The 14604-nt window shown below is 37.9% G+C and overlaps 1 protein-coding gene across 4 annotated transcripts in view; it reads right to left on the bottom strand.

Annotated features, from left to right (window-relative positions):
- Positions 1–13756, bottom strand: part of CDC42BPA (CDC42 binding protein kinase alpha) — a 326273-nt gene extending 312517 nt beyond the window's left edge. For all 4 annotated transcript variants that reach the window (XM_059997253.2, XM_059997227.2, XM_059997237.2 and 1 more), the window contains exon 1: positions 12394–13756. In XM_059997253.2, the coding sequence (XP_059853236.1) occupies positions 12394–12571 (178 nt within the window). In that variant the 5' untranslated portion in view covers positions 12572–13756. The remainder of the gene's footprint in view (positions 1–12393) is intronic.
- Between the last annotated feature and the right edge of the window lie 848 nt (positions 13757–14604).

Here is a 14604-nt window from a genome sequence, read left to right as displayed (position 1 = left end):
CTGCCGTGGCCTCTCCCGTTGAAGCTCACAGGCTCCGGACGCACAGGCTCAGCGGCCATGGCTCACGGGCCCAGCCGCTCCGCGGCATGCGGGATCCTCCCGGGCCAGGACACGAACCCGCGCCCCCTGCATCGGCAGGCGGACTCCCAACCACTGCGCCACCAGGGAAACCCTTCACTGTTCCTTTTCATGACATCCTGACTTACTTCATGGTTCTTCTCTTATCTGTGAGAATATTAATGATAGTGTTTTGTTTCTGAAGTCATTCTTTCTCTGCAGAGTCTGTTTCATGTAAGGTGCTTTTTTCCCCTGTTTTTTGTTTGTTTGAAGCTGTATCTTATTTATTATAGGCTTTCTTCAGATATCTGACAATCCCTGGTTTTATATTAGGAATGAGAAAATGGAAAGATGCTCTGAAGCTCTGAATCTTTGGGTGAAGCCCACTGATAATGAACTGCACTGAAGTGTGACTACCTGAGCCCTTTACTGAGGAATCTCTGATGTATCTGTATCTTTAGGCCTTTCTTCTTGGACTGGTCAGATTCTTCAGAGAAGACTTTTCTGATCTCTTATCTTCGTGATAAAGGCCTAGTTGCCAACTTTCTGGGAGCCAAGCAAAAGTATATAAACATTTATTTACTCTCTTGTTTTCAGTATGAAATGCCCATCCTAAACTGTGCCTAACGTCACTCAACACAGAGAATCTCTGTCTTACCGAAAATAGACATTCAGTCTTTGTTTGGGGAGGGAAGACAGGAGCCAGCTGGCATGTAGCAGGGGAAGGGCTCTAGAGTTCCTACTGCTTATACAACAATTCAATCAGTCCTCCACATTTTAGCTCCACCTGTACCTCAACTTTCACAGATTCCTGACAATACCAATTTCTAAGACTTTTAAGCATTCTGCCAAGTCAAGGGGATAGGTCCTAGCTTACACTATTACTGACTTAAGACTTGACTTTCTCAGATCTGCTAAGTCAGCAGTTATCACCCATCTACATGCTTTTTCAGCTTCCAAAATTTCACAGTATCCTCCCATGTTTTTCTCATCCTTGAAGATTTACGACTTCTTAAAAATTCCTTTACCATAGTTTTAGTGGGGCTGCAGAAGAGAATGAAACTAATTTGTGTGTTCAATTCATCATCACCAGACTATGCTGGACACTGTTGCAAATAAGGTTAAACACAGACTTAATGTAAGAAAATTTTACCTTTAAAAATTGGAGGCTATTTGCATTTTATCTTATTCCTTTAAACAGTAGCACCCTCTTCTCCTTACCTTCACCCCATAAAATACTCATTTATAGATTATCAACTGCTGAGGGAGGGGACTATGAACCACTACTTATAAGAAACCCCTTCTGAAATAAAGCAGGATACATCAATGAAGAAAGAAATCCATGGAACAGTTAAAGAATAATCAAGTAAAAGATCTGATTAGTAGAAGAGTCAACACCTCATTATAGCTGGAGGAAAAAGGTGAGTGTGGTACAAAAGGGCAGCACAAGAGAATCTGGGGGATAATAGAACTGCTTTGTATCTTGACTATGGTACTGGTCCACATTTGTCAAAACTCATAGGATATATACCAAAACAAATGAACTTTACTATATATAAATTTTTTTTAATGAAGTACAGTTAATTTACAATGCTGTACTAGTTTCTGCTGTACTATATATACTATATATACTGTACTATATATATATAATTTTTGAATAACTTTAAAAAACCCTTTAAGGTAAGAATGGGAAATATAAACAAAATTATATATATACATATATATATATATACACATATATGCATACATACATACACATATACCATATATATGCCATTAGGAGGAATAGATCAAAGTAGGAATGGGGGAAGAGAAGGCATCGTGGATCAGAGTAGGGTGTTGAAGGCTGAGCTGAATGAAAAGGATATCCACATAAAAGAGCTGCATGGCATCACTTCTGGGATATTCTTGCCAAAGATGTATTATCATGAGGAAACAAACCCAAATTTAGGGTTTACTTCAAATGCTGCAAAATAACCAGCTGGCAATCTTCAAAAGTGTCAGTCATGAAAACTGAGGAAAATCTGAAGCCCTAGTCCAGACTGACTGACACTAGAAGGCATGACATCCAAATGCAACATGTGATTCTAAACTGAATCCTTTTGCTATAAAGGTATTATCAGGACAACTAACAAAATTTGAATGAGGTCTAAGGATTAGATGATACTAATGTACCAGTGTTAATTTCTTAATTTTAATAATTGCATTGTGGTTATGCAAAAGAATGTTACAAAATACACACGAACATATTTGGGGATTACGGTATCAAGTTGGCAATTTACTCTCCAATGATTCAGAGGGGAAAATATTGTACTAGCAATTTTTCTGTACATTTCAGATTGTTTCAAATTTTTTTAAATAATAAAAAGATTAGAAACATAGACAAGGACCATATCCATATGCCATGCTAAGGAGTTTCAATGTCATCCTGAAAGCTATCAGTAGTCACTGTAGGATATTAAGCAAGATGTTGACACGATCAAAGTTGTAACCATTTTTTAAAAGTTCTACTAAACAAAGGCCCTTGGATATGTAGGATTCCCAATATTTTCAGGTTAGGTGCACATGTAATACTGAGATTATAAGTTACTTAGCATTTAAAGGAGAAACAAAAAGCATGATTAATAAGGTCAACAAGACCCAGGAATGTAATCCATTTAGATACATTTAACATAGACAAGTCAACTGAGCAGATGCACACAGAGGTTGAACAGTACCAGGATAACTCAAGAGCTGCTGTAATTAATTGGGGTTACCACAGGAACACAGGTAAAAGTAACAAGTATGATCACACTTAATCACAATTTACAGCAATGTAACACAGCAAGGAACGCCTGGAAAAAACTGTCAACTTAGCACGCATCAGTCAGAAATGGGGTGACACATTACAAAGGCATTCAGGAAAAAGGCAGAAATAGAAATCACACTAGACTTGGGAGTATTATTATGGTTTTAACCATAAACTCTAGGAAAATCTTTATAAGTACAGAAGATGAGAAGCTTTACGATATCATGTCAATGTGTCAGCTGCACCACATACCTGAGCTTTTGGTCTGTTTTTAAATGTTCCTTGGTTATGATTTTTGGTTGGGGCAAGGCCATAATTAGCTAGCAATACAATCACAAACTGGGGCTCTAGCCACTGCGGGTTTTTCCTAATCTTTTCAAACAAATATTTTTTTAAATCTCGGGACAGAACACTTCTAAGTAAGTGCATGACTACTTTTAATAATATCTGAGTCGACTTGGGGCGTTAGCCACTTCCAGTAAACCAGGTATTTAAGGATGGGATTCTTGTTGCAGCAGGGCAACATTGCTTTGACAAAAAAAACCTCTCATAAAATTAATTAGTTTTGTTCTATTTCACAGCCATGACAGTCTGTCTCCCAAATTCTATACCAGCGCAACGGTTAGAGAGATAACTGGATTAAAAAATGATCAATTGGTACTGAAAACAAAAAATCACTAGGTTAGCAGGAGCATCTTTACAAACCACGAACTACACACATAAATATAAACTCAAAGGCATGTATCAAGTTTTATTGTTCTTTGTCTATAAACACATACTTACCCAATGCAGAACTCCACATTAACCTAGTACATACTGCCGAACTGCCTTCTAGGTGATGCAAACAGAAGTGCTAAAAAAACATTAAACACGGAAAGGATAAAGGCAAGTCATTCAAACCTCTGCCTTTGGAGTTGGATGTGAACTGTGATAATATTCAAAATACGATGTGATAGAAGAATTCAGTAGCCACTTTCTGAAATACAATTAATTTAAGAGCTCTGACACGGCCTATGGATTCTTAGCGCACACCAGCACTTCCCAAACTCTGCCAGCTATCCTCATAAAAAGGGTTCCAGGGCTTCCCTGGTGGCGCAGTGGTTGAGAGTCCGCCTGCAGATGCAGGGGACACGGGTTCGTGCCCCGGTCCAAGAGGATCCCACATGCCACGGAGCGCCTGGGTCCGTGAGCCACGGCCGCTGAGCCTGCGCGTCCGGAGCCTGTGCTCCGCAACGGGAGAGGCCACAACAGTGAGAGGCCCGCGTATAGGCAAATTCTAGGTAAAACAAAGTTAAAGAGGTTTCTGTACCACAGAACTTTTGAAAAGTGTTACTATGATAATGTGCTTTGTAACATACAAAGAGGGATGCAATAAGTACTATTTCCCAACCTTACATATACATTGAACTCCTTAATTTTCAAAATCTTCATTTATATCTATTGAAACATAGTTTAGGAAACACTAGGGTACACTGTGGATTTTCTTCATATTTACTGTCAGTCTACAACATGCATTTATGGGTGCTGCATAATCTTTAGTCCACAAAAATTCCTAAGTGAATGACATATCAATAATTTTTCATCATTATTTTAATCTTCTGAGTTGAGGTCTAGAATTCCACCACTGATTTGCAGGTTGGAGCTATATAAATATAAAAATAAATCATAACTAGCCATTTCACAATATTTGCTGTTGGTGATGAAAAGAATAGGCATGGGCTTAATATTTACTGAAAAACAGTTCAGAACTACACAACATTGTAAAGCAACTATACTCCAATAAAAATTAATAAAAAAAAAAGTTCAGTTAATAACAACAAAATGTTCCAATGCAAAATATCCTGAAAGAAGGAATAAGATGCTGTTTGCATAGTCACACAGGGAAAGACATCTCCGATGCCAATATAATTCAATAAAATATTATCAGTAAGCTATGAGTATGTTTGTTAATGGTGAAATAGTTATTTACATCCCTGTATTAGTACAACTATACATTTCAATTAAACTTTACCAAAAAATAGCATTTTATCTTCCTTTATCATAAGGCCAGATAGAAACTTCAAAAACAGAATGAGAAGCCTCTTGCCTTCTGAGATGGCCCACATTCTGTCTATGGAGTGTGCATCTCCCTGAATAAACCTTCTTATCATTTGGGGGAAAAAAAAAACAAAAACAGAATGAGAAAAAAGCCAACAAAATTCAACTATAAATCACCAGAAAAAGAAAATCCTAAACCAACTTTCAACCTTTTGGAAAAATAAGCTATTACTATTATGCCAATTTTTCACTGATGTTAAAACAGACTTAGGTTAAGTAACTTGCTTAAATCACCCAGCCAATGATCAAGGGAGTCAGTCTGAACCCAAAGTCCCTACTCTTTTCCAGTATTATAGGTTTAGAACAGAAATATTTCAGGTTGAGGTATTCCACTTGTAGATCTTCACCATGGAAACTCTAAGTAAATTTAATTAAGCTTTATCACTATGAATAGAAAAAACTGACTAGAACATGTTTTTTTTTTTTTCCATAAATTAAGCCTACAGTGATGTGTATGCAATCTGAAATAAAACCAAAATTTAGTAAGTGATTGCACGACTGAACTAATTCACAGGTATTTTTAAAAGATTGTTTTCATCCACATAAGTAGTCTTTTCAAGCATAATTAGATTGGGGGTGAGAGGAATAGTGTTGATGGGGAAGAATTAAAGAGAACAATAAATGTATGTCAGAAGAGAGAGAAAAAGACTAATTAATTTATGCTATAAGCTATTTATCTTTAAAATCAAGTCAAATTATCCTCTAGTATTATCTTCCACCTTAATACTCAGAATAGAAATTTATGGTAATCACAGAGTTCTAATTGCTCACATAGTGTTGAAACAGCACCAATTATATATGGTTTCCTCTTTAATAAAAGTATTGTATATTCTGGCTTCTTTAAGCTCTACATAAATAGGTGCTGGCACTTGAAACCCATAGTTTCACAGATACAAATAATAGTAAAGTTCCCACACTAATCCAAAAATCTGAAACCAACAGCCTAGCAAAAAACATTGTAACCTTAGAAAAAACAATACTTAACACTCTGAATTGTAAAATTGCATGTCCATGATCTTTTCCTCTGAAATATCACAAAGTAATGAATAACATTATTTCACAGACACACAATAGTTTTGCAACATGTTACAATTAAAGTAACTAAAGCTGCAAAAGATAAGGTGAGAATTTCTGAATTTGTTGTGAATGCCTATACTTGAAAAGCAAGTTTAATTAGAGCAAGAAAAGGTCATAAACAGAGACTTGTCAGTAATTTCAAGGACTTCAGAGGCTAAAAGCACTGGTTCATTATTTTATCTAATTTCATTCTACTTTATAGGGTGCTTTTCCTGGACGCAAATGTTCACCAGCCTCACACATGTGCTACTCCGCCATGATTAAGTTTATCTGTGACTATGACACAGAAGACAACTGAAAGTCCACACCACTAAGCAAAACCTAACTTACTCAGATTTGGATTTTCTCTCCAAACCACACAGTGTTCCAAACTTTCCCTAAAATTATCTCTTTCTAACCCTGAAGACACAAGGGACACCATGACCTCATACTGAAAGAGCATTTCCCAAAGGGTGTTCCATGGAACACTGGTTGCCATCCGTCTTCCTCAAAACATTATAAATTCTAGGATAACCCACAATATTTTTAATGTTTAATTTTGTGTAAAAGTTTCCCAAATTTATTTACCCACACAACCCCCCCCCAAAAGCACCTATTAATATCCCATGGATTTCCAGAACACATTCTGAAACTAGGGAGGGGGCTAAAGAAACCCTAACCCCAAAATGAACCATCGTTCATATGAGGAAGAATTAAGGGGCAAATAGTGAGATTGGAAAGTGGAGAGCCAGGTCTCTGAGCCTCCTGTTAACCAATGAAAGCTGAAGTGCTACTCACCTATAGCAGCAGATAAAGAAGCACTAGAATTGGGGGAGGGGTATTAGCCAATAGAGGCTAACAGCTACTAATTGGAAAAAGTGGACACTGTAGAGAGGAAGTATGGAGCAACTAGCTGGGAAGAGCAAACCTGTTACTCTGATCAGCATCAAAGGGGAAAAAAGGAAATCCCCTGGATCTGGAAAGGAGTTTTATATGCAGTGACAACAAAAGACAGTCATTCATATGTCTGGGATGACCTATATTTATAGTGTGGGTCATTTCCAAGAAAAAAGGAAAAATCTTTATGGAAAGAACTTCTTGACTCAAGATACAGCAAAAGCTGTTGAGCAATTCTTCACCTTAGCTACTGAAAACTTGAAGTCACCCCCACTGGAAGTTTCATGAGTAACAAGGGATGAGAAAATCTATGGAACTAGCAGATCCTTCTCACCTGCATCTACTCTAACATTCATCTGGAGTAATGGGAAGGCATAAACAAAAAACTACAACCAATGTCTAAAGGTCATATCCCTCATGTTTGACAAGTTACACAACTTTTACAGTTAATGGAAGTCAATATCCAGGAGCCCAAAGTCAGAAAAGGAAAAATGTCACAAAAAAAAAAAAGGAAATGAACCATCAAAGACAAAATCGAGTGAATTCCGCTGTCCATTAAGTTCTTCTAAATTAAAAATACTCAATTATTCACGAATCAGACTAAAGTAGCAACCCAGGAAAACAGTATATTCATGCTCATTTTCTCATTTCTCCCCTCTCCTATTCTCCCTCCCTCCTTCCAAGTATCCTGTCACTACCTAAACTCCTTTCTTTTAAATTCTTCAGTCTGTCCCAAATTTAATCATGTGTACTTTTTGAAAAAGGGAACTAGGTCTATAATTTTTTCACTGTTAAACAGTGTACATGTTTTAGCGTCATCTACACTAGAATTCAAACTCTTCTGCTTCCAATCTTCGGTAAGAAATGTAAGAAAACATGAGTTCTGTATAACAATATTTATTCTTTCAACACATGATGTACTTGATATATTCTAGTATACTTAATTTTTTAAATGCTGGTTGGACTTAGTAAATTGATTCTAAAACCTATCAAAACCAATAGGATGAAAAACAATGAGCAATATATACAATATACTGGCAATAAGTGTACATGAATAGAAAAGGGTTTGGAAGAATTTTTTTTGACTACCATAAAAGAGTAGCAGAATAAAATATTAATTTGTAACAAGTTCAGTTCTTTTACCCTAAAATAGCCTGGGCTTACTATCTAATATTAACCAAGTCCCAGGAATTATGGAACATTTCATAAAATTTCCAACACATTATGCTACGTGTTTTTACACTGCTATGTTAAGGTATGCCTTACATTTCCATATGAAATAAGTTCCTAAAATTATTAGTGTTATTCCTGACATCCCTGTTCACACTCATGGAGCAGTACATCCTTTAAAAAAGAGAGAAACAGAATGCAAATGGAAAAATAATAGCCATCACTTATTGCCTGCTTTTATCATATGCCAGCATTGTGTGAGATCAAATAACTGTACTTACTATCACTCTTAGAAGAGACTAGATTATTAGGTGACTAGTATGAAGGAAACAAATGCCCAACCTATATTTCTGGTGACATTTATGATGATCCTAATTGAGGACTTAAATAAAAATAAACCTAATCATGTGTATTAAATGAACTTTTTGGTAATTTGGTATGATTAATAAATTCTACTCAGGAAAAGCTAACAACGAGGAACAACATAAGTGAAGAACAAAGAAAAGATTCAGATTCTTCTAATCAAGGCATCATCATCTCACTTAAATGACCCACATATCAAAAGCATGAATAAGCTTTAAAACTACTCTAATAAAATGAAAAGTTTAAACCACAGTACCTGCTGATGTACTCTAGTAACAAGTTTATTAGTCATTCAGACTATTGTGTGTGTGTGTATACACTGAATAAACTATAAAATTACTGTTGTTTAAGGATAATTTAAATGAAATGTTATAAAGTCCAAGATTCACAAAGCATCAAAATACAGTTGGCCACATACAGATAGTTCTGCATTTCTTTTTTTGTATTGAGTAGTATTATCTTATGCCTATTTTTTAAGTAACTTGGTTAAGAATTCCCTAAAATTCTGATTTTCCATTTCAAAGTAGAAGATAACCAATTCAATGAATAACATATTCATTTAGTCATTACTAGCAGATTAGCTTATAATGTAAAAGTTATTTTTACTTCTACAGCTCTACTGTAACTTAACTCTAGAGTCACACTACTGATAACAAAACTTTTATTTTATAAACAAAACACACAAACCATAACCACTTCAACAACTTAAAAAACAAGGACAAAACAATCTTTCAAAGCTTGTTGTATATAACAGGAAAATATAATAATATTTAATAAAAATAATAATCTTATTAAATTTAAAAGTGATATATGGCCTTAAGGCACTCTTTGTCCCCTTGCTCTATTGCTCAGTGACTTAATCCCCTCTTCCTCTCTAGAGCTCTACTTGTTTCCTCCCTCAAGCCATTAGCACCAAATGCAAGGAGTGCTATCAAAAAAAAGAAAAAAAAAATCTAACTTTGAATTGTCAGCTTTCTTACTGTCATGATACTGTAATGAGCGAAACATTAACTGTATCAATAGAAAAGTGAAATGGGCCATAACTAGGAATAAAGTGAAATTGATGGAAATGAAGCAAGTCAGAATCTTGCTGACTTCATTTTTAAAAGTACCATCAGCATAAAAATAAGGCATATCTAGATGACACTTCCATTTATATAGACAGCCAAACAAATATACATCATGTACTAGTATTTAACCACTACAGCTCTTCTGTTGCAAATATTGGGTCTTTTAAAACTCAAACTAAAAATTGTATCATTTAAGGCAAACCTAAATTACCAAATTTAACCCCAACAAATAATCCCTTTCAATTTCCATCACAGACCAAAAAAATAATATTTAAAATATTAAATTGAGGTCAATTCACTATCTGGAAACTTCCTTAATCTAACTTGTTTTTTATATAATGTTAGGTAGTGAGAATCCAATAAGACATTTCCCCAAAATGTAGTAATCAGTTGATCTATTTCAATAATTAAATGAGGAGACTGGCATTCTTAAATAACCTAAATTCTCAAAAAACTTAAAGATAGTAAATACTACTACTCATGATGCACTTCTTGACAGCTTTTTCCATTCTTTCTTTCCTTCCTCCTTACCCAAACTTCTATGGTTGGTAACTTCCACTTTCAAGACCTTACACTCCAACTTAAAAACGCCTAAGACTTAACAGACACTGCCTAGTCCCAAAGCCTACAAAATAACTGCCTAAAAATTCTAGTCTCTCATTCTTTATTACTGAGAAACACACAGGAGTTTACTTAAGAGAATGTATATTTTTGTTACATCACACCAGACTTCTGAAAGACAAAATATGAAGGATACTACTAAAACATAATTTACTTTAAAATTGTGAAAAGTCCCTTGCTTGAAATTATTTAAAATCTGCTAATAAAAATAAAATGTATTTGGCCAAACACTTATTTGACTTTTGGCTTATTTGGCTTAAATTAAATATATACAAACAAGGTTTTTTTTAATACAGATATAAGAAACAAGATCCAAGAAAACATATTTAGTGGGAAATATATATAAATTATTCTGATAATACAGAAAAATATCTCATAACATAAATGTAAATTCTTAATCACCAAAAGGCAATTGAGGATATAGTTTTTTATCATATTTTTAAATTACATTTACAACTGGTACATACGAAGAGTTCTCCCACCATTTTGCAGATGAGAAATAATAGATATTAAAATGACAATCATAATCATAGACTAGAGTATCGCTATGAAACCATAATTCAAGAACTGAATCTCTAAAAGTATCAAAATCTTTTCCTTAAATCTTAAAAAAAAAAACTAAAAATTTTCTAAATTTATTAAACATGAGGTGTAAAACTACACATCCTTTATAAAATACTTTACACATAAAAATAAGGGACATATATTCACAAATCCAGTACCAAAGTCAAAACTGTTTCATTCTTAAGAGAGCAGTCTCTTGAAAGATCATTTAGAATTCTTACATTCCCAGTATGAGTCTAGTAATCTGTTTTTAAAAATTATTCTATTCACATTTCATATATATATATATATATATATGCTTTTTTAACCCTTACGACATCAAGTTGCTAGAAAACTTCTGATACTGACAAATTGAATAATTAAAGTTATGATGTGTAGGCAATCTTGAATAAGTGATTTACCTGACAAACGAAGTTTTAATAAATCTCAAGTCAAAAAAACGAAATAATCACCAACTGACTTTTACTTCAGAAAAATATTTACTTGGAAACAAAGACATTTTAGTATAAAAACTTTCCAACAAACTCAAATATTGGTATTCCAAAGGTACAAAATAACTTCTTTAGCTAATATCCTTCAAAAGTCAATGTACCAATGTAGTTACACTGCCATGTACTATACACAGTATGGTATGTCATGATGTGTACTCTTCCCACAGAGAACTGGTGGATGTTGGAACTTGCTCACATGTAACATCGGAAACAGAACTTAAGCCAAGCCTTCAAGCTTGAAGGTCACATGGAGCATTTGCTCTCATCATTGATTTACTCCACTACCTAGCTCTTCTAAATCACATCTATATTTAGGAGAATGAAGACAAAAATTTAGCCAGTTTAGGTTTGAATTAAATTTAGAGTAAATCTAACTCTCAGGCAGGCAGGAGCTGCTCCCAAACATTCTCTACCAAATACTATCACAAAATTCTTAAACTATTTATGTCATCTTACAAACATGACAATTTTTGGCAAGTCCGTGTTTAGTAATTTCCTTTGCTTGTACTATATAGAGATGTGATAAAACCCACTGATGACCACCTTCAAGTTCCTGTTGACCTAAGATATTTTAATATCTCCTCCCATTTCCAGAGTGATTTCCAAAGCCTGGGAGGGAATGTTTCCACTAATAAATATCTTTCAACTGAATGCCTGTTATACCACCACGCTCTCGGCAAAGTGAGCAATAATCCATTTTTGCCCATCACAGAATTATTCAAAATCTCTTACTGCTGACCAAAAGACATGAGTTCTTCCTCGTAAGTCCCACATTAAATCTAGGCAACACTGGAGGGGTGGGATAGGGAGGGTGGGAGGGAGGGAGACGCAAGAGGGAAGAGATATGGGGATATATGTATATATATATATAGCTGATTCACTTTGTTATACAGCAGCAACTAACACACCATTGTAAAGCAATTATACTCCAATAGAGATGTTAAAAAAAAAAATCTAGGCAACAACTGAGTAGCATGCTTTTACTCTTGGGAAAATATTTACTGAAAACTACAAGAAAAAAACCTTGAATAATTGGTGTCCCCTCTTTTATTGTATATATATTTAAACACATTATGTATAATGTATTTAAATACATAATATATATTGTGTAAACACAATATATATTTATATACTCATTACAGAGAGTTTATCATGATAACTCTCTATAACAATTAAACCATAATGGCTAAAGAGTTTTTTATTTTACATACAAACTTACCCCATTCTAGGTATTCAAGAATGTTCTTCTCTCTTCTCAATGGAGAATTATTGCATTCATCATAAAGGCAGATGAGGATATCCAGTAACGTTTCCACACTGAAGCACTGCCCATTGGTCTGAGCGGGCCCATCCAAAATAAACTGCTCCAACTGCCTCAAACGCACTTCTCCAGACATGTTTGCTTCAACTTCTGCTGGTTTTTCTTTCAATTACTGAACCGATTTTGACGATGATTATTTGAACCTAAACTTGAAAAGGTGTGGTTTTAAAAATAAACCACTTGTTATTCAAACAACTGTCATGCAATGCCGGTGCTGAATTCAACATCCAACACACCAGTAACCTCACTTAACTGAAGCGTCTTCTATTTCACACATATACATATATTTTGAGGGAAAGTTACCATAAAATATATTTAAAACATTTTTAAAAGAATAATACAATTAAATCGTATATTTAAATAAAATAATTAAAAAGTACTGAGAACCAAAGAGTCAACACTTCTTTAAAAAAAAAAAAACTCTTCTCCTTCATTCAAAATTCAACTCGTGCAACATAATCCTGAAACGAATCCAGTTGCATCATTAATGAATTAAGTCCGATCTGCATCAGCAATTCACTTCCCAAGCAGAAGGAAAATCGAAAAGGAAGGGAAAAACCAGAATGTATATAAGGGGGAGGGAAAACCAAAAATTCTGCTGCAAATCCTCCCAACCACCACTTGGATAACGCATCAGCGGCAATTTCTCCGGAGGGAAAGGGAGGGGGCGAGGTCCCTGAAGCAGCCCCTCGACTCGGAGCACGCCAAGCCTTCCCCGGAGGAGGCTTTCCCTTTCTCCTCCCGAGGTCCTTCTTTTTAAGGCTTTGCAGTTAGTCCTATTTCCAACGGATTCCGATGAAAACTCTTCATTTTTCTCCCCGCTTCTCCCAGGGGCCTGACTGGCTGCGGGCGGCACTCGCCCCCGGCTCCGGGAGCAGCGGCTACTCGGCCGCCCGAGCCCGCTCCATGTCGGTGGTCGCTGGGCCGCCGGCCTGGGCCGCGCCGGGCGCAGAGCCCGGTCTCCCCCACACCCGCACCGCGGCCGCCCACCCGCTCGCCCGCCCACACTCCCGACGCCCTGGCGAGGGGGTGCTTTTCTGGATTCAAAGGACACGGACGGCAGCAACTGCGGCGGCGACGGCGCGGGCGGCTCCGGCAGCTAGTTCTCCCCCTTCTTCACACCCCTGGGTTAAGGGCATCTTTCCCCCGCAAAGAGGGGAGCGGCCGAGGCGCAGGAGGAGGGGTTGGTGCCGCTGGTAAGGAGACCAGAGGCTGCCGCAACCCGGCTCGCAGCCACTCCCTTCCTTTCCCTCCACCCCTCCCCCTCCTTCCCCGTCCTCTCGCGCTCGCGCCCTGGGCTCCGCGAGGCTGCTCCAGGCCCCGCCGCACGCAGGCGGAGGCTCGCCGACGAGTCCGGATCCAATATGGCGGCCCCCGGCCCCCGACACGCGCGCACCCGCCCTCTGCCTTCCCCGCCCCCGCCCCGCCCCCGCCCGAACCCAGCCGGCGCGTTGAGGTCCGGTTCTGCGGCCCCGCAGAGCCGAGGCCAGGCCTTGGGGGGCGCGCGGGCGGGGGCCGGGGGCGCGGCCGCTGCACCACCCCGAGGGGAGGGTGGGGACGCTTCGGTTGAAGAGGCTGCGGCTGCCGCAACGTGGAATGCAGGGATACGGGAGGACTGAGGGAGGCCGCGGCGGCGGTGGTGGCGGACGGTATGGAGGCGGGAGGACCCAGGCGCGGGTTGGGAACTGCGCCACCGCCTCGCCGCCGTTCCCGGTTCCTCGAGGCTTCTCGTAGGGATCGCATAGCGGGGCTTCCTCCGGTCCTCGGAGGCACCACCCGACTGGCACGTTTGCTAAGGGGGCCCAGAAGCAAACGGCTTTAGGTTTCCAACAGATCTGTAAAACACAGTGCTTTTCTCACCGCCTCTTACCTGCGCGCTACCCGCCCCCCAAATTCAGTTCTCAACAACTCCAAAGTAATTTTCTGGGTGTCCAGTTACACCACTTCTTGTGTCATTTCCCGGGACAAATACACTGACAGACATGTACGCGCTACCCTCCAAGTCCTGAGTGTGTGTGCGAGAAGAACAACTCTCCATGTCTATTCCCAAAAGTTTCCCTACGTAGAGCACAGTGTTTCCTCCTCCGGAACTATTCTAGCTGCTGCCTT

This window comes from Delphinus delphis, chromosome 1 (assembly GCF_949987515.2).
Source record: "Delphinus delphis chromosome 1, mDelDel1.2, whole genome shotgun sequence".
NCBI lineage: Eukaryota > Metazoa > Chordata > Mammalia > Artiodactyla > Delphinidae > Delphinus > Delphinus delphis.
The sequence above is the reverse complement of the archived record's forward strand: the minus strand, read 5'-3'. Positions and strand labels throughout refer to the sequence as shown.